The sequence below is a fragment of the Acanthisitta chloris genome, unplaced genomic scaffold (assembly GCF_000695815.1).
Source record: "Acanthisitta chloris isolate BGI_N310 unplaced genomic scaffold, ASM69581v1 scaffold5640, whole genome shotgun sequence".
NCBI lineage: Eukaryota > Metazoa > Chordata > Aves > Passeriformes > Acanthisittidae > Acanthisitta > Acanthisitta chloris.
This window is the reverse complement of record NW_008649826.1, coordinates 7,642-32,961: the sequence shown is the minus strand read 5'-3', so window position 1 is coordinate 32,961 and position 25,320 is coordinate 7,642. Positions and strand designations below refer to the sequence as shown.

At 38.2% G+C, this 25,320-nt stretch overlaps 1 protein-coding gene across 1 annotated transcript in view; it reads left to right on the top strand.

Moving 5' to 3' along the window:
• The window catches only part of SLC16A10 (solute carrier family 16 (aromatic amino acid transporter), member 10), a gene marked incomplete at its 5' end in the record, with an annotated part of 61,696 nt that overhangs the window by 33,198 nt on the left and 3,178 nt on the right, over nucleotides 1-25,320 (top strand). The window contains 3 exons of the mRNA XM_009073609.1: nucleotides 5,677-5,821; nucleotides 8,474-8,912; nucleotides 24,985-25,128. Of these exons, the coding sequence (XP_009071857.1) occupies nucleotides 5,677-5,821; nucleotides 8,474-8,912; nucleotides 24,985-25,128 (728 nt within the window). The remainder of the gene's footprint in view (nucleotides 1-5,676; nucleotides 5,822-8,473; nucleotides 8,913-24,984; nucleotides 25,129-25,320) is intronic.

The window sequence follows — 25,320 nt, the reverse complement described above, 5'->3', positions numbered from 1 at the left end:
AAGCAGGTTCAAAACAAAGGGGAGTTTATTTTTAATGTGGTACTGGTGCCTGAGCATGTTCTGTACCTGATTACAATAAAGGCAGAGAAGCCAAAGTAATATCGATGGAACTAAATGTTCTTGAAGAATGGTTAGATGCAACTTTCTGCTCTGTGTTTCTGAGCTGGATGTTGGGAGGTGTATCCAGGGAAAAAGTATTGCAGGATGCTAGCTCCTTTCCCAGTGTTCTTTGTCCTAAGTACTTTGTGGTGGTTAGAAACAGGATACTGGGCTAAATCAGGCTTTGATGTACACAGTATTGCAATTATTTGGTTCTTAAAAATAAATGCCATGTAAATGTGATTTTACAGGCAAGGAATTTTTAATGCTAGCTGGAGACAAGCAAATTGTCTCCAGAAATAGCTTTCAACAGCCACTTCTCTTTCCTCCAAAACAGGATCTTTCCAATTCCCAAACTATACTCACAACAAATCTTCTTCTGGAAGCCAATTTTCTGCTTTACTGAAGAGATCCTTGTTTGTAACTGGCCATGGTAGGAGTGGGGGTCCTTCACACATTCCAGAGTTGAGTTAGGGAGTTGTGGCTGTGAGATGTTGTGGATGCTGAAAACACATGAGCATTTCAGGAGAGGATGGAAGTTCATGGAGGAGAAATTGCCAGAATATTGATAAATATGCTGAAAAATAGTAGTGTCCAAATTTGTTTATAGGGAAAAACAAAATTTAAAAAAAGAGTATCTGTGAAGTCTCTCAGCTGTTGATGGTTTGAGGCTGGGGGAGTACATCCAGCCTTCCTTATTCTTGCATAAATTATAACTAATAACTCGATGGGAACATGAAGACTTTCACATTGCAAATATTGCCCTTCCTCTTTCTCCAAGTATTTTTATAAAATAGAAGAAAATATCTGCTAAATGTTATTGAAGTTGAGCTTTCAGAAGGTACTAAGTGCCTTTATTTTGCTTGCCTCATATCCCTTGTCTTCCAGACAGTAGCATTTTGTTCCCTTTCTCAATCAGAACAATCTCAGGGGAAGATACTAAAAAGATTCTTGAAGTTCACTAAATAGTGAAGGGTGTTACACTGTCAAGCCAATCACTTGAAAGACACCTGTGAGGATAAAACTGATAAAATCCTTTTTGCAATGCATAGAGAAATATGATTGTAAGAGGCAAATGCTATGGATGAGTAGCCTTTATTTGAATTGATGCTAGATAAAGCATTCCAACATGATAGGGTATTAATGTTTGTTTTTCTGTTGTCCTGGAGGTCCTAGTGCTTGACTCTAAAGAATAAAGTAAAAAATTTATTAGCCTGGCTTATAATTGGGTAGATAAATAAGTATTGCATAATCTAGTTGCAATTATGGGAATGATTTTGTGAGTGCTCAGATATTAGATACTATATTTATAGCTGAAGATAAAAGACACTATTTAAAATAACACTGTAAAAACCTCATGGTAAACAGCAGCATATTTTTGGAGTATGTGGTATGGATTTGTTTGCTATAGACTTTTGAAGACATAAATAGTTAAAGGAGTATGAGAATGTATTTAGATTATCAGTGAACCAATAAGAAAAGAACATGTAACTGACTTTGATTTTGAAATAATTTTAGTTATAATAAAATTTGGAGTTTTTGTAATTCATTGTGTTTCAGTGGCACAGAAACAAACAGATTTTTCAGTACAGATGCTACCAATAGGCTCTCTGGTCTGATATTTTTATATTACGGATGGCTTCGATTCTGTCTTCTAAGGAAGCCTGAGAATTGTTTATTCTGCAAAAAATTACGTGGTTGGAGGAGCTAATTTTTAGCTTCAAGTGCATTAAGGAAGGTTTAGGTTCTTAAAGTAGGAATAGCTTTTTTTCTATGGCAATCAAAATGTTTTGTGTATGAATATGAATGCAGTTATATGTAGCAATTAGGTGCTGTATTAGTATCTGAATTAGCAGATCTGGAATATAGCCAGTTTGTGGCCAGGAAAGCAGCCAATAGCCTGGAGGAGAAATGCTTTAATTAATATGTAATAACTGCTCTAGAGAACTCTCAGTATCCTGGCAAGCTGCATTTGTACTTTTTCATATTGCTTGGGACAGTTGTAATTTCTATTTAAAGAAATGTGGAAGACAAATCGTTGTATACTTTCCATACTGAGTAAGAAAGTGTAAGAATGCCTGAAAACTTAGTTGAGCAAAGTGAAATTGAAAATTACTTGGGTCTATTGAATATATTTTATAGCCTTCTTCATAGGATAGAGGTATTGCAGCAAGAATTATTTGTCTGAAGGAAATTTAAGATTTATTCGTGTGCTGTTCTGGTTCTGTCATAAATGTTTTTGGTGCTAGGTTTCTTCATGAAGGATGAATACAGTAAATTTCTTGAACTATGCATACATGTGACATTTAACTTAAAGAATATTCTTTTCAATAAATAATAAAGCTGTTCATACAAGGTATGCCAAACACATCTCTAAAGTTACTTTTCTGTAGGCCACAGGAGTCTCATATTAACTTGAAGCTGTAATTTAAAGGGGTCCAGTTTTCACTGGGTAGGTGAGTGGTATAGCATGAGCTTCCACTTCTGCAGTGGGATTTCTTCCCACATCACCATTCTGAAATGCTTCAGATAAGACCATTGACTTTCCCCTTAACTGTCTGTTTTGTTCAAAACCAGTGGAAACCTTTCTTGTCTCTTAGGCTTTGCCTGTCGCTGCTGTAACGAAGAGAGAACCAAGTGATAAAGACTTATATCTTTCATAAATACCTGGAAGCATGAAGAGACAAAATCAGCACATTAGCTCAGTGTAATTCGAGCTGAATGTCTTCACTTCAGGATTTTATATTCCAAGTATTTTATTAGCTGTATAAGCCATTAAAAAAGACTGTAAACTTTGATTTCACTGAGGAGAATGCTAATTGAATCACAGCCTGTAGCTCTGAAGTAATTTAGTCCATGCAAGTGACTTAACCTCAGTTTCAGATGCCTGATTTCTTTGCCTGTTTGCCTCCATGAATAGGGTCCATGTGAGGTTGGATTCTCATAACCAGTGAAACTACTGGTGACAGTGAGTCTTGTAATCCCCACTTCTCAGGATTTAGCTGCCTTTTCTCTTGACCATGGAGATTTCCCTGAGTATCACAGATACTGATTCTTAGTTCTGCCCTGCAACTCAGGGCCTGAGCCTTGAGAAGAGGCAGCTCAGGGGTGACCTCATGGCTCTTTCCAGCTACCTGACAGGGGTTGTAGAGAGGTGTGGGATGTCTCTCCTGCCATGGCTGCAGGGAGAGGACTCGAGGGAATGGTCTTAAGCTGAGACAGGGGAGATTCAGATTAGATGTTAGGAAAAATGTTTTCCTTGTTAGGGTGTTCAGGCACTGGAACAGGTTGCCCAGGGAGATGGTGGAGTCACCATCCCTGGAAGTGTTTCAGAAGTGTCTGGATCTGGCACTGGAGGATATGGTTTAGGGGTTCCAGCAGAGTGGCAGGTTAATGGTTGGACTGGATGATTTTAGAGGTCTCTTCCAACCCAGATGATTCTATGATTCATGCAGAGATGCTGAGGACCATTTATGGTGGTGTATTTACCATTAATTTGGGAGTGCGACAGGATGACATGGACATTTTGCCTCCTACTGGTTGCAGTTTCCTCTGGACAGTGCAACTGCAGGCCCTGTATAGCTCACTCTGGGAAAGATAAGTAAAAAGCTGGGAAGCCTTGTAGCAGTTGGATTCTTAGATACTTTGTGTCTGGCTGGTCTCCAGGCTGTATGAGAGCACCTGCTCCCTCTTACTCCTGCTTACAAATCATTGTTGGTCTGACGTTGTCTTGTACCATCAGTAGCCATCTGGGCTGTAAAATGGGACAGATCTCCAAGTGATCTCCTGCCGTACCCAAGGCCCATTTGTTGCCCTCCTTGACTGCAGAGGAGGAGAAAGAACAGACCTTTCATAAATTTGGTCTTTGCTTTTTAGTCAGTGTCACAGGAGCCTTGTTCTTTGTAGTGTCTCGTGCTTTCCCTTCATACAGCTTGAGGTTTTTGCTGCAGAGGTGCAAGGCTGGCAGAGCTTTCATATATGGGTTAGTCATAGCCAGGAAATGCCCATAAAAGTACCTCACTCTTCAGACTGTGCCTTGAAACTCTCCTAATTTATCACATGCTCAAAAAACTCCAATAACACACACCCCTCCCCCAAAGAGTTAGGTCATGGTTCATTGTGATCATTGTTTGCCCTTAAATAAAGGTTTTGTTTCTTGTACTCGTTTCTGGTTTTCTCCAGCCATCTGTTCTCTCGTCTTCCATTTACATTGTACACTCTTGGAAGAAACAATTTTTCTGTTTGCTTCTTTGTCTCTCTCTTTAGTGCCTTGCACAGTGGGGTCTTCAGCAGTGTGTAGGGCTCATTGGCACTGTAACAACACATCTTCTGAGTCTTGATATTGGTAGATGTACTGGCAGATCTTGTTCATTAGGTTTTGTGGTTATATATGTTGTTCTAGATTTTATTTGCCATTATTACTGAGTCACAGTTGTTTAACTGTGCCTTTAGCAAAGATATTCTAAACTAAATTCCAGTTACACAGATTTAAATTCATTCCAGGTTGAAAGTTGTTTTGTTTTCCATGCAATTCAAAAAGAAGCTAAATATTTTTTCCAATGCATCTGGCAACAGCAGCTTTTTCCACTTCCAATTTTTTTTCTTCCAAGTGGGGACACTTACGATATGTATGATGCCATATATACCAAATATATTAGTTGTAACTATTAGCTGTGCTATGCCAGATGGAAACAGGCATTACTGATGTTACACCAGCAGCTCTCCAGGACATAAAGGTAAACCAAGGGATGGTTAGATGTTAGCAGGCAAATTATGTGGGTCTGAACACCTGTGTGAAGTGTAGCAGAATGTTGACTTTAAAGTTAATCAAATTCTCTATTACATAAACTATTTGAAGATGTTTTTGGTACACTTTGGAATAAAAAACACGTGTGGCTGAAACTACAGTGAACTTGCATGAATTAGGTCTTAATGGTCTAAGGACTCATTTATAAACAAAGGAGAGTGTTAAAAATGTCTGTAATGCTGGAGCAGAATCACATGTAATGACACTTTCCCATTATGTGTGGAAATGGTTTTACTAGCTCAGATTTGAGTGTAAAGTAAAATCACATCCTAATGTGTATATTAGGGTATGAAAGCCTTTTGTTGTTTGTTTGCTCATTATTGATCTTCCATGTGATTGAGATCTAGGAATTAAGAAAAAAAGGTTTTTCAGCAAACTTACCTGTTTTAAGTCACTGAAGGCTAGAATTAAATCAAGTGAAATGTGCTAATTGTTGTCAGAATGAATATGGATCCTCAAAAGTATTTAATGAGCTAGTCATCAGTTTGAATAAGTTAGTTACTAGAGGAATAGTTATGTCTTTAAGAAAAGGAAAAGTAATAGTTACAAAAAACTTTATAAAAATCTAAATTAGTTGATTATGTGAACTGGTTATGCTTTTTTTCACCATGTTAGGTAAACAAAGTTAAAAATGATTTAAATGTTTTTTAAGACAGCTACCCAATTGTTCCCTAACTTTAGTTCAGCAGCATAAAATCTTGGATGAAAATCTTAGATGAAAACCATAAAATCTTGGTCTTCTAAAATGCTTTTTTGTTTTTGTTTTGCAGCATGGGTGAGCTCTCTTTCTATGGGAATGGTCTTCTTCTGTTCTCCAATAGTCAGCATATTCACAGACCTATTTGGTTGTCGAAAAGTGGCTGTTATTGGAGCTGCAGTAGGGTTTGCTGGACTCCTTTCAAGTTCTTTTGTAAGGTAAAAAAGTAATTTCTTAACTTTAAGTATTCTATCAATTTTTCAGTGTAGAGGTAATGCTGATCCTATCAACAGAATATGAAGGAGTAAACAGTGCTAATTTATATTATCTCTGAGAGTAGAAAACTTGTTTTATTTGGTTTTGGGTTTGTCTTTCAAATTTGTGACATTTCAACTTGAAAACTAATTTAAAAAATAGAAATGTCATAACAGCACTCCCTGTTTAACAGGAACGACTATATGTAAATGTATCAACAGCAAGACAAATGCTCTAAGATGTGTGATGTATGTTGTGTTTTAGCAGGTGCATAAATATTGTTGTTGTCTTCCTTCCCTGCTCTGTCCCCTCAACTTGATTTTAAAGGAGTTTTAATGATGAATAATATGTGGTAGAACCTCCAGGAAGGTGTTTATGTTCTGGTAAAATTTGCTGTTTCTTCTGTTCTTATTGGTCCAATTGCCAAGCATGGAGATAGTGAAAACTTTGGTGTAATGACATATACTGAGGGATTATTTGCTTTATTGTGAGAATCTCAGCTGGTTTTGTGTTAGTTTTTGTGTTGGTGAAAAAACTTGGAGTAATTGAGTGGGGTTTTTTCTCCAGTTTACACTTCATTTTGTATTAACAGGTTCAAATTGAAGGAGGGGATATAAAGTTTAGATATTAGGAAAGTTTTTTTTCTTAGGAAGCTGGGATGTGAGAGTGTTTATAATGCAGGACAACATTTTAATGTGTATGTTGTGTTACAAACTCTTGAATGCACAGATGGAAGCAGAAGTTCTCTGTCCTTACTGTATTTTGTTCCTCCTCATTTCGGAACTTCTGTTTTTATTTTTCCTGGTTATTTTCTGTTGCTGAGGTAATCCCTCTTTTCCCCTTATGTTGTTTCTGCTGTCTTATGTTGTGCGTAATCAGTTTCAGAAATTGATGGTTTAATATAGAAAGTGGCAATAATTATGTTACACAAATATTATTGTTCACAATAATGCACAAACCCAGAGTTCCTGGTGTCAGACCTTTGTAAGTCAAATACTATTTTCCAAGGATTTCTTTAATTGCTTGGAAAGCTTGTGGAGTGCATTTTTGTACAGAGGTGCTGGCAGGTTCCATCCTGTGGTGGAAAGCACCACATAAAGCATTCACACTCCTTTTTAAAAAAAGTTCATCTATGGGCTAACAGATTCAATGGTTTTCTATAACTGCTTTAGAAGAAGATGTGAGCTGATAAAAAAGAGACGATGGTTCATTGAAAACACAGTATTAAAAAAAAGGGTATGAACTATAATGTGCCACCTCAGAAATCTTGTGTAAATACATTACTTGCACATTGCCTCCTTCATCTAAGCAGAAAAACGTTTCCTCTAACTTATTTAGTTATACTGTTACTTCAAGCTTTTGAGGTTTCTTGCACAAGTACCTTTTAATGTCACATACCTGTGATCAATTCCAATGGCTTTGCTCCATTTCAGTTGTGTAGTACATGATGTGTTGGAGAACCTTATAATGAAGATCCACCTTAATATGAGCTGAAATCTTTTGTTATTATTAGCATTTTTCTGTTTCTTAGCATATTCAATATGTAGATCAAAATACTGAATTTAAAATATTCAATGTAAAAGGGATTATTTGTCTTAAAAAGCTTAATACCTGAGAAGCATACCATTCACTGGTATAATGTATTACATTGCCAAAACTTGTCAGTATTTGAATGTTCTATTTTTCATTATGAATCACAGAAGCATAGAATTTTAGGGGTTGGAATGGACCTGAGACCATTTAGTCCCAACCCTCTGCCATGGGCAGGGACACCTCTGCCCCAGAGCAGGTTGCTCAAGGCTTCATCCAACCTGGCTTTGAACACTGTCAGGGTTGGGATATCCACTACCTCCCTGGGCAACCTGTGCCAGTGTCTCACCACCCTCACAGGAAAAAAACTTTTCCTAATATCTAACCTAAATTTCCCCTCTTTCAATGTGTACCCATTGCCCCTTGCCCTGTCCCTGCAGCTCCTAACACAGAGTCCCTCTCTGGCTTCCCTGTAGCCCCTTCGATACTGGAAGGTGCTATGAGTTCTCCACATAACCTTCTCTTCTCCAGGCTGAACAGCCCCAACTTTCTCAGCCTGTCCTCATAGGGGAGATGCTCCAGTCCTTAATGATGTTTACTTCTTTTGTTACTGTAGTTCCATAATAAACTTTTAAAATATTTTATTTTTCTGTGTTCATGAGGAACATTCAGTACTCTGTTTGAACTGCTAGCACAGCGAAGACACATGTAAATCAAAAACCCCACAATGTTCTTTGGAAAAGAACAATCCAAAACCTCAGCTGTGATTAAGTTCATGTTTGGCTAATTTAGCCTGACAATGACTTTAAAAACTTTTTCAGCTACACTGTTTGGTGTAATTATGCTTAAATTTAACTTTTCTCTTTTACCTGTTGGGTGAGTTCTATGCATTTTTCAGTGGAAGGAAACAGAATAATTGCTGAATGAAGCTGTCACATGCATTCCAACCAGAACTACATGCAAACCCTTAACTCACTTCTGTAAATATGTCAATTGATTGAAAACCTGTCTTGTATGGGGTGGGTGAGAATAAGCATCCATTGCCTTACAGAACACTAATGATTCTTTTTTTCCTTTTCATACAGCACAATTGAACCTCTCTATTTCACCTATGGGATCCTATTTGCCTGTGGCTGCTCGTTTGCATACCAGCCATCCTTGGTCATTCTTGGGCACTACTTCAAGAAACGCCTTGGACTAGTGAATGGCATTGTCACTGCAGGCAGCAGCTTGTTCACAGTGTCCCTGCCCTTCCTCTTGAGAGTCCTGATTGACTCTGTTGGCCTGTACAACACCTTGAGGGTCCTGTGCATCCTTATGTTTATTCTGTTCCTGGCTGGATTCACGTACAAACCCCTTGTTGTCGACACCAAAGACAAGGAGGGAGGAAAGAAGGGAAAGTTCAAACTTCCTCCCGGGAAAAAGATTTGCAATTTCTCCGTTTTTAAAGTTCTCAGTTACCGAATCTGGGCCTTTGGGATCCCAGCTGCACTTTTTGGATACTTTGTGCCTTATGTTCACTTGGTAAGTGCACATTTCTTCCCAGATATGATGTGTTTGAAACCAGAGCTATTTGCCTTTGTGTGATGGACTAAGAAAGCAACTGGTGACAGGAAGCAAGATTTAAAGTGCAAGTTGTGCTGTGGAGAAACATGAAATTGATTTGAATGTTGTCTGATTAAAAGAGTGCTTTAATTAGAACTATTGGTTAAGCTGGTTAAAATTGCTGGCCTCAAGCTAAGGTTTAAAATACTTTAACCATGAAAAGAGACATTTGAAGTTGCTGTACTGTTCCCAAGAGAATTCTTTATTTTGGTACTCAGCCCCATACATTGCCCATGACACTTGTGTGTTTCAGAGGAAGTGTGAAAGGAGTAAATAACAGAAAACAGGTAAAAATCGCAACTTTTGTTCCCTTATGTTGAGAAATGTTCAAGTATCAATTTTTGGGTTATATTTTATTCACCATTTTCCACATTTTTAATAGCAAATAGCTGGGATTTTGTCTCTATAATTTCAGCTTTGTACTTTGTGACTTTAATATGACTGATCCTCTTACCCAGTCCCTACTAGCTGCCAGTTCAGCTGTGTTTTACTGCTGTCTACAGTAACTGATAGAGCTTTGGCTTCTGATGATGGGGAAGCTGTCAAGCAGTCATTTCTTGTACTGGAGTTAATTTGCTTCACTAACAGATTTGGTTTTTTCTGTAGTAGACTGTTACACTAAGAAATTTAGATGTAACTGGGAGATCTGTGTCTTGTATCTGGCTGGCACTCATTGCACTACTTACTTACAAGGTGAATTAGTTTGGAACAGTTTGCTGGTGGTGCTGTCTAAACTGAAGTGGTGTAAACCAAAAGGCTTAAAAGGGGCAAAGGGGGGGAAAAAAAAAAAAAGACCACAACCTGCAATGAGATGCTCTGTTTAGACCACTACACATCCTAATATCAAGAGTATTTGGTAGATCATGGACTAGTAGAACTAGTACTCACTATGAAAAGAAAAGGGTTGTTTTAATATTCATTACTCATCCATGATGGAACTGTAAAATTAATGATAATAAATGTCTTTAATACTGTAAAAAAATTTTCAATTCCATAAAAGCCCATGGGTTTTTACATAATATAGCAAGTGGTGTCACTGCTTTCTGGTAAGACATTGAGTAGATTACTGAGACTGCATCAGATACTTAGTTTAAAAGTTACCTCACAGTGGGGACTAGTTTGTTTCTGAGCAGCCATAAACTGATTTTTGTTCATGAATACTTCTTGGTACTTAGTCTGATTCAAAGACTATGAAAATTAGAATCTTTTTCAAAGAGCTGTATGATCCAGATGACTAAGCTATTGTGACATTTTATGCTATTTCCCCATAAGCTTTGGAGAGATGTTTTGAAATGAAACATTCTTCAGGGGAGCAGAGATCTTGTAGAGAAAACTATTGGATAGATTGTAAATGGTGGTTAACTCTTGCAGAGAACTGAAGAACAAGGCTATACAAGCAGGGACATAGGTCTTCTAAAATCCATCTATTGGACAAAAAGCTTGTCATTTTTTAACAAGACACTTGTATGAATGCTTCTTGTTTATAGGTCAAACTAAAGCTGCTAGTTGACTTGGAGAGGACAAAACCCTTTACCTTTTTCTGTATTATATAGCTTTTCTTTTTATAGTGTCACTCCTGTCTAGTGCTTCCCCCAACCCCACGTCAGATTGGCACAAACTCTGTTTGAAATACAGCTCCAGTATAGGAAAGCACTTTGACTGAGACTGTTTCTAATATGTTTGATAGCACTATAAAACTATTCCAGAGTACAGTTACAATCTAGTATTTTAAAGGCCACCTCAAAATTATGCTAAGGTATTCTCTTTGCTCAGAGTTTAAGGGAAATCATGCAGCTTAAGGATTTGTAACATCAAATCTTTGGTAGACAGTTTTCTTTGTGTGACCCCTTTAAGAGAGGAAGCTTCACCAGCTTTTAGTAAAACTTACAGTGAATAGTCCCTATCAAAACCCCTTCTTGAAACCTGCAAGTTCTTGTTTTAATTTACTTGTTTCTAAATACTCAATTTTAGTTTATGATTTTCTGGTTGTCCTGTAAACCAGAACAGAAAAATGTTCATAAATAAGGTATAGTAAGCTCCCACTACTTTCAAATAAAAGCACTGTAAACAAAAAGCCTAACTTCCATTCTTGGCTTTGCAGATAAAATTCTTAAATTGAAAGTAGCTTTTTTTTTTTTGGCTTTGCTCTTTTATAACATCTGATTGTTTATGATTCAGATTTCTATCCAAATTTCAATTTAGGTACCTTTCAATAGACACAAACATACACAAAGAATTCACAGAGGATTGAGGTTCTAAACTTGTGTTATGTACCCAGGACTCTTGACCATAATCTGAACTAGTTAAAGCCTAAACCAGCTTTGATCAGTAAGTTTCTTAACCCTAGGGATGGTAAGAAACAGTATGAATTAATTTCATTTTTTTGTACTGGTAAAGAAACTAGGTACCATCAATATCAGATTAAGTTCATAAATAGCAGTATTCCACTTCCAGTATGTGTAAGATCTTTTTCTAACCTTCAGTCATGGATAAGTGATCAGGATGAAGAGAGATTGATACCTGCAGGTTATATGTTAAATATTATTTTGTAATTAGTTTGTATGTGATTGCCAAGGATGGATGTATCCTCAGAGGCAGAAACCTTTGTGACAGAAAACAAGAGTTCAGATCATTGGGTTGGAGGATGGAATCGTAGGATTAGGAGTGAATTTGCTGCATGGGGCTTAAGGAATGAAGTATTCTTGCAGCTGAACCCATCATTTCTGTGGTTATTTCTCCATAAAGCTAAAATAATTTAAGAACTTTGGTCTATTCTTAGGACTAAGCAAACACTCATCCCTGGAACTCAAGTTTAATAATTTCAAAAAAGGAGAAGAGATATATATTTAATGGAAAAGGTATTTATTTTTCTGAAAACATGAATAAGTGAAGTATCATTGCTGGTGGGCAATGAAGTATAGTGAGGGACTGTTCAAAACCTTGGAAAGTCCCCATGGATATGTATTTGAGAGAGTGAATAGTTCAGTGTTTATGAAGGAACAGCATAGATTCTGCCCTTCAACACAGATACTTCAACTGGAGTAGATAGCACTGGACTTCTTTTAGCCTAGTTGTGTCTGGTTTTGATAAAAAACACATTTTATGTACTTTCAGAAGTACATAGAGGTATGTACTTACAGATAAATCAAAGGCTATGAGAAGAAAATAAGGGTTTTGCTGGTACATCTGCTAAATCAGAGATTACTTTCCTCAGCTTTTAAAAATGAAAGTTATTGTTGTTTCATTGTTTACTGCATTTAAAAAAATACTGAAACAGGAATATGACACTTAGACAAGTGACAGCTTTTGTTATGTTAAAATTCTTGGTTTTTTTCCCAGTGTTAGGGTTGGCTGGCAACAGCCAGACTGCTAGAATGGGATGCTGGTTGCAAGTGCCCTGGGAAAAAAACCACTTGTACATGGAACCTCATGCCTACAACTCCTCTCTTAACCCTCAGACCTGGTTGCTGTACTTAGTCCCATTTTTCCCAGATGGAAAGACAGTTCCTGCCAGGATGGCTGCTCCTGACCGTGTGATGAGATGCAGGTGCCACAGGCTGTATGGATGAGGGTCCTTGACTGTGCACTGTGGTAGCTGGAGGTTGTGGATTTAGTGTGCTCTGGTGCTGCACATCAGCTGTTGCCTGCTGTGTTGGCACAGTGGAGGAGCTCCTGAGGTTCCAGGCAGGGGTTCTCTGTGCTTCTGGGCCAGCCCTGATTTCTTTGTGTCCCTTGTGTTTTCTGAAGCCTATATTGGAAAGGAGAATGCACCTTAGGAAACTTGTATTAAAGAACTAAAAATTCATTTTGGCTTTGGACTGATAGAGCTAGCTAAGTCTTTGCAATTTTAACTGTCTGTACAGTGTTGGCTTCAGTGAGTAAAACCAGAGAAATAACCTACTTGTGAACTAGCTCTAACTAAAATTAAATGCATCAACAAATTGATTGTATGGCAAGCTAGATGGGATTCATGTCAAGGAGCTGGCAAGAATTGCCAGTCCCTGACTGGTAGATATCAGCTGCATTTGAAATAGGCATCGTATTCCTTTTGGCTCTTGCAGGGGAGAACCGAAAGGGAGAGCTTTTCTTATCCCAGTTTAATTGGTGTCAAATTCCATTAATAGGTGTCCCATTACGTGTGACTTTGGGAATTGGGTTGAGTTAAATACTATAAATAAGTTTTGACTTGATTTTATTATATACTTTCAGCATTAATTCAGATTACTGAATCAAATGGTTGTTATACCTCGCAGTTTTAAAACCAGCCTAAACTACAGTGCTTGAGAGATTTTAATTTTGGTGTCTCTTGAAAATAGACAAATAAAATCCTTGTTTAGACCATTCAGGTTTAAATTGTCAGTTCAAACCAGAAATCTGTCCAAGTGTTTTTAGTAAGGACTCTCTCACAAGGAAAAGATTAAGTTTATTTAAAAGCAAGTGTGCCTAGTCTCTGCCATTTGTCTTGTGCTTGTTCTGATAATAAACAGAGAACTTCTATTTTTCAGCAGTCACTCTGATGTTCAGGGTTTAGTGTTGTTCTCTCTTAGCCTTAAAAAAAAGTATGTACTTAATCAGGATCATACATCCTTAATTCTTATGAGCTTGTTAGGTCAATTCTGCTAAAATTTGATACAAGGTCACATGATAGGTAGCTTAAAAGACATGTTGTTGCTTTTTGTGCTTTATTTAGCAGGGTGAAAAGAAATACTGTTTAAAATGGATGTTGTCCCTGCCTAGTCTTTCCTAAGCAGTGACTAACTGTCTGAGTTTAGGGCAGTATTAATTATGACACACTTACAAAAAAAGGGGCCCAGTATTGTGTTGTGTTTTGATGTAGCAATATTCAGCCACTGTGAGGAATACAGGTAGGACTGAGAATATCATCTCAGTGGTTTTGGTGCAATGTTTCAGTCCTGTGGTAATTTGTTTTGGGAGAGTTACAAGTATGGTTTAATTTAGCAGTCCCTTTTATTAAATGCCTCTTGCTAATGATAGGTCCTGTCTTACTTGTAGAGTTCAACATCTTGCAGGATGAAAAACTGAGCTGAATGGTTGAACAAAATAATGCACATATTTATTATGTTTTGCTTTTTTAATAAAAGCAATTGAATGGTAGTGCAATAAAAATATGTATTGATAAAGTTTGGCTTTCTAGGTTGAAAGATTTTTAATGAAGAAAATACTCTTAAAAGAATGGCTAGATATATTTTGAAAATTAGGCTTATTTTTAAAATATGGCTGCAGGCTTGGAAACAAATCTACCCATTAATTCATGTGCAGTGTGGAAGTTACTGTGGCACTGTGACTGTACTCTTAAAACTCAGGAAATAAATTATAAATAGCTCAGGAAAAATAGATTTCAGTATTTCTTGCCTTGCTGCCTATTTATTAATTTACTGTGTAAATATGGCTTTTCTTTTTGATGCTTAGCCACATTCATGTTTTTTGATGGGCACATGTACATGTAGTGATTTTTGGTTAGCACTAGCTATGTGGATTGTATGTGTTCTGTGTCTGTTTGATTTGTGTTTAAGATAGGAAAAAATGGTGTGTGTCTCCCTTGGGAGACAGATAAATACTGGGTTTTATGTCCACCATAGATAATTGCTGAAGATTCAGTGTCTCATTGCTTCCCTGAAATATGCATGTGCAAAGAGTGGGTTCCACTGGAACTCCAAGGAACAGGAAAGTGAAACTGCAGACTTAATGCTTGGAAAAAATAGGTGGATACTGGCACTGAGAAACAAAGCATCAGCTGTAAAACTCTTATCAATTGTATTGGAAAAGAAAATGCATCTCAAAAGTAAAGATGTTTTGAAGCATGAAGATAGTTGGAATATCTGTGAAATACTTGCTAGTCATAAGTACATTTTAATGCATATAAACTCATTTTCTAGGCTCTATCACAAAATCAAAGTACTCAAATACTGGTTTGGCCTCTGAGTGGCTTATTCTGTCTCCAGATATTCTGTGTTTGTTACTTTGCAGTTGCTGAAAGTCTAGTGCTGTGCCCACATAGTCTGTCCTTGGACAATAAGATAGTGCTGTCTGCTGGTCTGTGTTTCCTGTGATTTGCAGGAACATCCATTTTGTTCCTGTTCTTTAGATAAAAGAACTTTTTCACTTTAGAAACATCATAATTAACAGAAAGACTTTCTGTTATGGATTATAGTTGACAGATTTCTGTTGTCAGATCTGATTTTTCTCTCCAGTTTCCCCCCCCATCTGTATTGTAAGATTTGTGCCTCCATGTGATTTAACTATTCTACAACTGCTTTATCACCTTGGACAACCTTTTTAATTGAACCAGGATGACTTGACCTTTGGCTCTGTTCTTTACCACACAACTATTTTGACTTGACTTGTCTGTGCCCATTCCTTGCTCTATATCAGTGATGTGCCTTGTTCTTGTTAATAAGAGATCAGATTCTGCTGTGCAAATTCAGTGTTTGAACCTTTGCCTCCTAGAATATGTGCCAGTAAAAACTGTCATCTTGTGCAATCAACTTGGAGAAGTGAAGAGCCAAGTTCTTGCGAGATCCTCTGTAGCCACAGTTCTTCCAGAAACTTATCTGCAATTCTTGCTATGTAATTCAAAAACTGTATTCACTTCCATATACTCCGTTTCTGAAAGGCCTTACTTATTCAGGATAAAACAGTCTCTTTATTCTGCCTATTCAGAAAAATAGACATTTTCCACTTGTAAACTGCACCCTCCTCAAGCATAAGCTTTGGGTCATTAGGAAGAATTGTACTGGAATATATTAAAGAGATACAGAAACCACCTTAGTTTCTCCAAACAGATCTGAGCTGCCATATCAGGCTAAGCTGTGACAAGGTGAATCTGACTGCAGTAGTTTCTCTGCCCAACAAGACCGTAGTCATCATCCATAACACTGCTTACAAATATTTTTGTAACTCTTCAAGCCTCCCATACTGATGTGCTGTTCCCTATTGTCAGCTGTGACATCTCTGATTTAGACTCCTCATTTGAAAAACCAGTGTCTCAGTTGCTGTCTTTGAAAGAGTGATCATCTCCACACAGTGGTAGTTGGTCCATGTTCTCTTGTGTGGGAGAGTTGCTTAAGGGGTCATAGTAGAAAGATGTTACCTTGCAATATGTGAAGCTGTTCAGGTTGTGCATTCTGTGTGTACAGTCCTAACCCTGCACCTCTCTCCTCCCTTTAATTCCTATGCCCCTGGATTCCACAGTGGACACAAATAGAAGCACAGAGATAAATGCTGTCCTTTAGATCTCAGTACAGAGCATGGTGAAAAGTCTGATGTGTACTGGATAGACTCTAGTAACAAAAAAAGTCTCTGAACTTTAACATATAAAATCTGCATATCCATAGTAAAGTGCATATACGTAACACATCTTAAATTAATTTCTTGTAAGGTAAGTGCTGTCTCTGTTTTGTGAACCACCTGTATTATGTCACAAATTTGCTACTTATAGAATGTTGCATAAAATAATGCTTAATATCTAATTGATATGTCTGGATTTTTTTTACTCACTGGAAAAATCAGCCTCCATCTCTACATTCACTTGCTTTTTGGGCTGCTGTTCAAGAAACCTTCATTTCTTCAGATCTCCTACATGAGTCAGTTGTCTGAAGTCTACTACATCTTTTATTTCTCAGGATCTGCTGTTAGTCTGTTTTGTAATGGTTACAGAGTATCTTTAAAATTATGTCCAGTACTAACAGATAACTCTGTGTCAACCAGATATTTCTCTATAGTGTAGATAATCTAAAAAAGTTAAAGCTGCAGGTATAGCTGTCAGTTTTACCACTATTACCTTCTCATCCATTTAATCTATCATATTTCTGTCTCTAATGGGAGACTAACAAGGCACTCATTTCATAAAGGTTCAGTGTAATCATTAAGCAGATATGTCTGAGACCCAAAATCTTCAGTGGCTCCCCATGCTTTACCTGCTTTTCTAATCTTTGCATTTATCTCCCTTCAGATCTCAACATCTGCTGCAGTTTGACTGCCCAGGTTAGTGAAATTTTCCCCCTTTATCCACTTTGGTAATTATCCTGTGCACCCATTTCTTTTCCAATATTCCTCAATGTTGACCTGGCAGTATTTATTCTTGGCTAGATTGTCCACTTTGGACACTGGGGATGGTGGTGGGAAAAGAAATAAACTATTTCCTACTTGTAATTGTTATGTAAGCAGATTTAAGCTATGTTTTTTAAAGAAGTACTGGTGACTAATAAAAGTTACAGGTACAGAATGAATAGAAACAGAAAAGAATAAGACAAATATTTCCTGGGGTTTTTTAGAGGCAAAAAGAAATGAAAGTTTTAAAAATAAATTAGGTAGCAGGTATAGTCAGGTACAAATTCTAAGATGATGCTGAAGGATAAGAGCAAAGCAGTGTTCCTCAGGCCTGTGCAATCCAGGCAGATTGAAAGGTCTGAGTTGTGCTGTGATCTCCCTAGGATCAGCACAGTAGCTAATGTACTCTGAACTATATGCTCTATTTGTTATTAGAATAGTTTGTATTATGCCAAATCAGATAAAAATGGAAAGTGTATCCTCCCTTTTTTCCTGTTTTTGAAAATGCTGTTTTAATGGTAAACTCAGCATCCTGTCATTAGATGCTTGAAGCATCTTGGCCTAAGCTAAACTCTTCAGACTCCACAAGTGCCCAGAAGCCTGAGATCACAGTTGATGGGTATTTCCCTGCTAACCTCATACAAAGTAACAAAAACTAATCTTACACAGAGCAACCTTTTTTGTTTTTTGCTCTAGTTTCTGCTCCAAGAAGAGCTGCATAGAAACCCTCTTTGCTTTTTAAATCTTGGTCGGAATTGGGGATCTCCAACCATATGTTTTGAATCTTTTGAGGAGATCCTGGAACCTAACTCTTTCTATTTGATTGTCAGTAATTGTCAAGCTGTGAGCTATTTTCCAGGTTCTTTTCTGATGACTGAGTTAAAATTTATCATTACTACTCAGCAGAATATTTCCTACAAGAGGGAGAGGTGGTTTTGGATTGCTCTAGGCAGGGGAAAAAAAAAAGGGAACAGAAATGTGTATATGCTGAGTAAGGGCTGTATCTCTGTGAGGAGGAGAGACTATCATTATCGTCTTTGTTGTGTTTTAAAGGAAAATTTGTCTACTTGATTCAACCTCTCAGGGCCCTGATCTGGTAGATACTTGGCAGTGGAGTTGAGACTTCCATGTAGAGCTGAGGCTCTCTGAGAACTTTCTCCTGTTTCCCAGTACAATGAGATGGGTACTTCACCCAGGTCTGTGCAAGCTGAGGCAGTTATGACCATGTCCACAAGTTGACATGGACTCTAGACTCTGATTCTGAAGTGTTGTGGATGCCCTCAGAGTTCTGTGGTGGCAGAATAGAGGTTTGAGGATACTCTGTTTTGATTTTACTCAGCTAAATCCGATGGCTTAAGGAGTCTAGTCCTGGGAGATGTGATAAAAGTAGCACAAAGTCTTTTGTGGAGCAAGGAAGTCAACCTCTCTTAGAACATGACAGTAGCTTTGTAACATGTAGAGACAGATAAATCTATCCCTATTTTACTAATCAGTTAGCCAGTTAGTTGCTTACTGTGTTGTTCTTCAAGATAGGCAAGAAATAGAATATTTATCTTTGTAAATTTTAGAACAGGCTGCTGTAATAAGCTGTTTTCTCTTCACATGAATGGCTTGACAATCTTGTAATCTTATTACTAATTGGTGGGTTGAAAAATTTGCTGGAGGTAACAGCACTCTTGTGTAAATGGAAACATGTCCTTTTGTAAAAGCTATTTGTTTCTGGGTAATTACTTTCACTGATGCAAATAAACATTTGTTTTCATTCTGATCTTACACCAGCTTCAAGCGTTTCTTTGTCATGCTCCTGTCTGAGTAGCTACAGAGGAGCAGCTCTCCTGTTAAGTTTTTCAGTCTGGCAGATTCCAGAGACCTTGAATCAGTCTCACAGCTATTGTTCAAAACATTCTTTAAGCTGAGAGGTACTCGTCTCACTGGCTTGAAGATGTTCAGTTTTTCTGACTAGTCCTTATGGTCTGAAAAAAGGAAGCTTCTCTAGAGAGCAGTTTAGACCATCAGGGTCAGGCTTTTGGTTTTTTTTTTTTTTTTTACAATCTTCCCTCTCAGCTTATGACCATTCCCTCTAGTCCTCTCCTTGCAGCCATGGCAGGAGAGACCATCCCTCACCTCTCTACAGCCCCTGTCAGGCAGTTGTAGAGAGCCATGAGGTCACCCCTGAGCTGCCTCTTCTCAAGGCAAAACAAACCCCACTCCCTCAGCCCTTCCTCACAGGACATGTGTTCTAGACCTTTTCTGAGCCTCGTTGCCCTTGGCTGGGCTCACTCCAGTGCCTCAATGTCCTTTTGAAAGTGAGGGGCCCAAAACTGAACACAGCACTGAGGTGTGACCTCACCAGTGCTGAGCACAGGGGGATGAATCCTTCCCATCTTGTATTCATGCGTCTGATTTATTTTGCCTCATATGGTGTTTTTGAATACTATTTAATCCATAATGTTTTTATGGAAGTCAATCATTGATTGCACACTATTGACTGAGATGCCAGGGTACCAAGATAATTTTGAATTCCAGTGTTTTTCTTTACAGTGCCTGCCATGTTCATCATTTCATGTGATTTGCAAATTTAAAACTATATTATCTATTTAACTGTCTGTGTAATTTATAAACATGTGAAGTGGCAGTAGATTTGGGCAGGTTTTTACAATTCTTTTGTTGGCATATTCAGCTTTGCAGTGAATTGCTAATTAAAAACAGCTGTTCAAAACATATGCACATCCATCTTTACAGTTGTTCCATTTAAGTCACATGTTCCAAACTGGCTCATAAGAATTGTTATATTTGAGAGAATTTCTAAATGCTGGCCAGGGTCAAGATTTGTTGATACCTGCCCTTCCCTCTGCAGGCAGTTTGCTACCTACCATGTAATAGAAGTTAGGGACGTTTGTTTTTTGACATGCTTTTCCATGTTGATCCATAGCTTGTTAGATGTTTGTGAATATTTCTGGTGTTGTTTCCTGTTCTGCTATTTTTTCTGAAAATTCAAGTTAATATGTTTGACCTGTAACTCTCTAGGACTTGTCAATAGTAGCTAACTCTGGACATTGTGGCTAGTTGAGTTTTGAGAGTAAAAAAGGCCCAGGAAGCTGCTTTGGGCTATGAGTAACTGATTGAACTGAGACTGTAAATTATGGTTTGTAGTCACAAATGAGAATTCTTAAAAAAGCTTTACAAGGGTAAGTTATCTTGTTCTTGTGGACCCATGACTTTATTCCTCACAGTTCTCAGTCACTGGGAGCTTCCTCAGATGTGTGTGCTTTATCTGTCTTGCTGCTGCCACCCAAGCCATACCAACTGCTAAATCCTTTTGCTCACTCATTTCTTCATGCTGTCTCATGTGGCTCCAGTGGGAAAATATGTAAACAAAATTTCCTTGAAGATCTGTGTATGCATATTTTTGTCATGTTAAGACACATAGCTGCAGTAACATATCGTAGAAGTTATCTTGGGGTGTTGGCATTCCCTTAACTGCATTATTAGTAGTGCTATTTCATGTCTCACATGAAGATCACCATTTCAGTTAGAGGTTCAAGAGTTGCTGGTTTGTTTTACTAGTTTTTTTGGTCAGCAGTAAAAGTATCTTTGGTGTCTAGACCAGAAATGTATTCAGATTAAATGATCTTGCCTGTGCCCAGTATCATATACTTCACTAGCAACCAAGTTTCTTTTTCTGTTTCCCACCCTCTCCACCCCTCTTTTTTGTGGTGAGTCCTTGTGTTACAGAATAAACGATGACTTGTCCAGGGTTACTTTGTGCTGTTTTTCAGCACTTTCTGAAACTTTCAATCATCCAGGACAGTTCACTGTGAAGTTCTTGATATAGTTCTTTGTCAAGGCCACCAGGCCCTGAGGGTGCTGCCTGACTTGGTGGGGTACTTCTCTCTGCCCTGGAGATAACTGATTTGCACAGAGTGAGAAACTTATCACATACAGCCTGTTCTTCTAGACCTTTCTGGAAATGGGTCAGATGGCTTTGGTGGTCTTGATCACCCCACAGTCCATGCTCACTTCTCAACCTCATTTCTGCACTTGCACTGTATTGTCTGTCTTGTGCTTATCTCCAGGAGCTAGAACAAGGATGATTGCCCTGGAGAAATAACTGTCCTATCTCTGTGTGGCCCCTTTTCCAGCTGCATCTTGTTCTATCTCTGTGTGTGATTACCAGCAGTCCCTGGCTGGTATTACCAACAATCCTTGATTGGCTCCACAGCTATCTGGCTATCAGTGTGTGAGGCACACACGTTTAGCCTCCTTATCTTCTAGGCTTCTACAGCCCCTCAGCTCTTTCAGGAAGCTTAGTTTTGGAGCAGTTAGCAATAGTATCTTCAGTACATGAGTGGTACCAGCAGTACTCTGTGAGCATTTCCTTTTATCCTCAGGCTTGTTTTAACTAAAAGTGTCAGACATCAGGACTTGCAATTGATGAAAACTGTGGGGTTTGTGTGCTCCAAGTTTTCTAGGTTATATATTGCTGTTGGCCACCTCTTTTGCTGAGAAAGACTGTATTGCATGTAGCCTCCTAAAGCTTTACTTGATTGGGAATTCCCAAAATATAATAGACACGGGGCAGGGGGGAAGTGGTTGACAAAGAATTGGTTCTTGCTATTTCATAACCACTTATTTCATATTGAGGTTCTTTGTGTTTGGAAAAAAGGAGCTACAGCTCTGCTCAGGTTGTTCTGTCTTTGATTTGCTGTATTAATATAGCTGAAATGTGTGTGTAGTGAAGGGAAAGACTTAGCAAAATCTGGGTCTTGGTTGGATGGAGAGAGCTTAACCAAGACTGTATATCTGAAAGCACTTCAGCCACTACTGAGTGGCTAATCTTTCTAATCTTATTTTAACAGTAAAGAGAATTTAAACAATAAGATCTGTGTGAGTTGCCCTGATAATAGAGAGCACAGGTAGAATGTTGGTGCCAGGGATGCATTCAGTTATATTGTCCACTGTCTATGGCTTGATTTGGAAAACTGGATTGTACAAAGATAAATTATATTTTTAAACAATAAAGAAGCCATGCTAGTCTGGTCATATTGCCTGAGCCAACTAGTCAGCTCTTCTCCACGTTTGTAAAAATCAGACCTGCAATTCAGCTTGCACACACTTCTAATCAGTGAAGAGCCAGTGACATTACTGAGAACAGAGAGAAGCCATGGGGAAATGCTTTGGCCTCTGTGTCTGTGTGCCTTGGTCCCTATTTGACTGCTGCAGATAATGTCTAGAGAGTAATTTAATTGCAGCCTGTATAGTTCTGCAATGATGAGAGTATTAATACATGAGATGTTACCTGAGCAGGTTCACAAGCAATTGCTTATCCTGGGATTTTTGAGTAGTCCTAACAGCTAAAACTCTGTGGAAGTCTGAATCTTGTTTGAGCTACTTCATCATAGGTGTATTTAACCTATAGTTACAAGTAAGTGTCTCTAGGTCCAGCATGGACTAGAAAATTAATCCTGAATCACTGTATTTTCAGACATTCAATTAATACTGCTGTTGCTTACAGCTTACTTAGTGACTGCATCACTAAAGACAGAATATGCTGTGAGGGATCTGAGGATCAGCTCTGGGATCAGGCCAGGTGCTCAGGGCTCTGTGCACTTGGCTCTGAAAAACCTTCAAGAAAGGAGACTGAACAGGCTCTCTGGGTAGTCTGCACCATTGCCCATTGTCCTCCTGGGGCAAGTTTCTCCTTGCATCTAGTTGGAAGATTTCTTTAAGGCTGTAGTGTGCTTAAGAGGAGTAAAAGCTTAAAAAAAATTACTAATTTAGGTCTTTGAAGCTGGGGATAAGTAGTGGTTATTTTCCTGCTTGAGGAGTTGATTGAATCCAGTATTTTCCCTTGCTGATCTACAAGGACAGCATTTCTGCCCGTGTGCTGCTTTGAGAAATCCAGTTACTCAGTTGCAGGTGCAGGGTTAATAGTTATCTAGATGTAGAGCTTTATCTTTCCTCTTGAAAAGCCTCTGGGGAGTGGGTGATCCAAGCCTGCTAATTAAACAAGCTAGAGGCTGCAGGAACATGGAAGTGGAACAGGTGCAAGATAGGGCTGGACTCAATGATCTTTGAGGTCTCTTCCAACCAGGTTGATTCTGTGATTCTATGAATGGCAAAAAACCACCTTGGCTTTTCTCACCAGCTGGGCCAGCAGGTGTTGACAGGCACATAAAGGTAGGGGTGGGAAAACTGTCAGCTTTTCCTCTTCTCACCTTCAACAGAAAGGGAATAAATAGAACAGTTTATCTTTTATGTTTAAGTATCATTCCAGTCAAAAAATTTCATGAGATTCTTTTCCCAAATGTGTCTTAAAAAGCAAAGAAGAAAATAAAGAGAAGTGTCTGTCTTCACTGTAACTTAGAAGTTATTCTTTAAAACCAAAACAAACCCACTAACCTTTATTTTTTCCTTTCTGACAAAATTAATTAAATTGGACAAATTAATATTAGATTTTATAAGTTCCATGACATGTAAAAAAACCCAATAGATTTTGTACTTAAAATTACCATCATCCAGCAAATCCTGTTTATGTTGGGAAACAAGGCTCTGCTTGTGTATCGACACTCTGGGCAGGAAAGAATCTAGACTATTTGCTCTAGGAGTATTTGCTAAAGTGGAACTTTTGCATTTTATATATAGGAAATTAAAGGTTTTCTGGTTTGGAGTGATATCACATAATCAGAATGAATAACAAATTGGTGTGCTGCTTTTGCTATCCAGGTCTGTCAGCTTGTGGTCACCTTGTCTCTCAAATGTTTTTATTTGAAATAATTTTCTTTTTTTTTTTTCTCTTTCACACTTCTGAGTCTTTGCAGTTTCTTGTTTAGAATTAGTTACGAGCACAGAGATTACAGGACTGTACAAGTGATTTTTACATCTCCTAATGTCCACTTTGGCATATTTGGTATTGTCAAGTGCATTTCAAAAAGTGCTAGTGCAAAAAATCTTTCTTATGGGTAATTTCTAGTTTTGGGGTTGATTTAAAAGCCACAAACAAACCAACCAAACAAAAACCATGGTGGAACCAGAAAGAATATAAAAAAAATCCTAATCCATCAAGCTGGTCTGGTGATAGTTTTTCTAACATGACTTGAGCAGTTAGAATGACTGACACTGGTAGTTCATCCCACTGTAGTCGATGCTCTTCTGACCTGACCATCGATCAGTTGCTTTAGTTCTTCAGGCTCAAGTGGCTGATGCATCATTTTTCCAGCGTGCCCTGTTCATTGCTGCTGTAGCTGCACCCTCTCCTGGAAGCACTTGCTGTTGTTTGGCACTGCAGGTGGTTCCTGCCCTTCTTCCCTTTTACCCCTGGACCTCATGGATGTTGGATGAGGCATTTTGGAGGGTCTCTTCTACTTGCACTGTCTGGTCTCCAGCTCTGCTTCTTGCTCCTGCTCTGAGCTGTATTACAAGTTTGGCAGCCTGTCTCTCTGTCTTAATGCACAGAGCAGCATTGCAGTGATTCTCATTACTCATCAGTACCTTCACACCTGAGAGTGGGCCCAGCCAGGGAAGCAGCCAGTTCTAGATGTTAAATCTATGTTACATTGCAGTGTTACATGAAATCTATGGCTAGTAAATTAAGAGTAGCTGGGGAGAACACTTCTAAGTTATCTTCTTTTTATTTTTTTTTTTGCTATTAGACAGCCTTCTTGTTTTCCTGAATTAAGTTCCTTAATTGTGGATAAAGCAACAACACATTTCAGATTGTTTTTATTGTATTGCACTTAATACTGTTCAATCAGTGCAAAACATTCTAAAATCTGTAAAAGCAGGGTAAGTTGACTATGTGTAGCTGAATTTGAAGTCTGAGATTCACAGATTACTTCTAATATTAACACAAGTTTTCCAAGGTTTAACTTTTGTTTAATTCTAAAGCAAATTGATTTTTCTCAACCCTCTCTTTAAACAGATGAATCATGTCAAAGACAGATTTGGTCACACCGTGGCAGAAGAAGTGCTTCTGCTCTGTCTGGGCATTACCTCAGGAGTTGGCAGATTGATCTTTGGCAGAGTTGCAGATTATATTCCTGGTGCAAAAAAAATTTATTTACAGGTATGTTTTGATTGTTTCTATGTTTCTTCAGAACTGTGTATTCCAAAGGCTTTGGCTGCAGGTACTAGGTAGGTAGAATTAACTGATTGGAGATTCAAATTTGGGAAGTTTCAAAGCTCTAGGAAACTCCATGTATGGTTTTCAATACTTAGGAGTCTTTGGAACAAAGTTCATGAATCTCTGATTTTTATT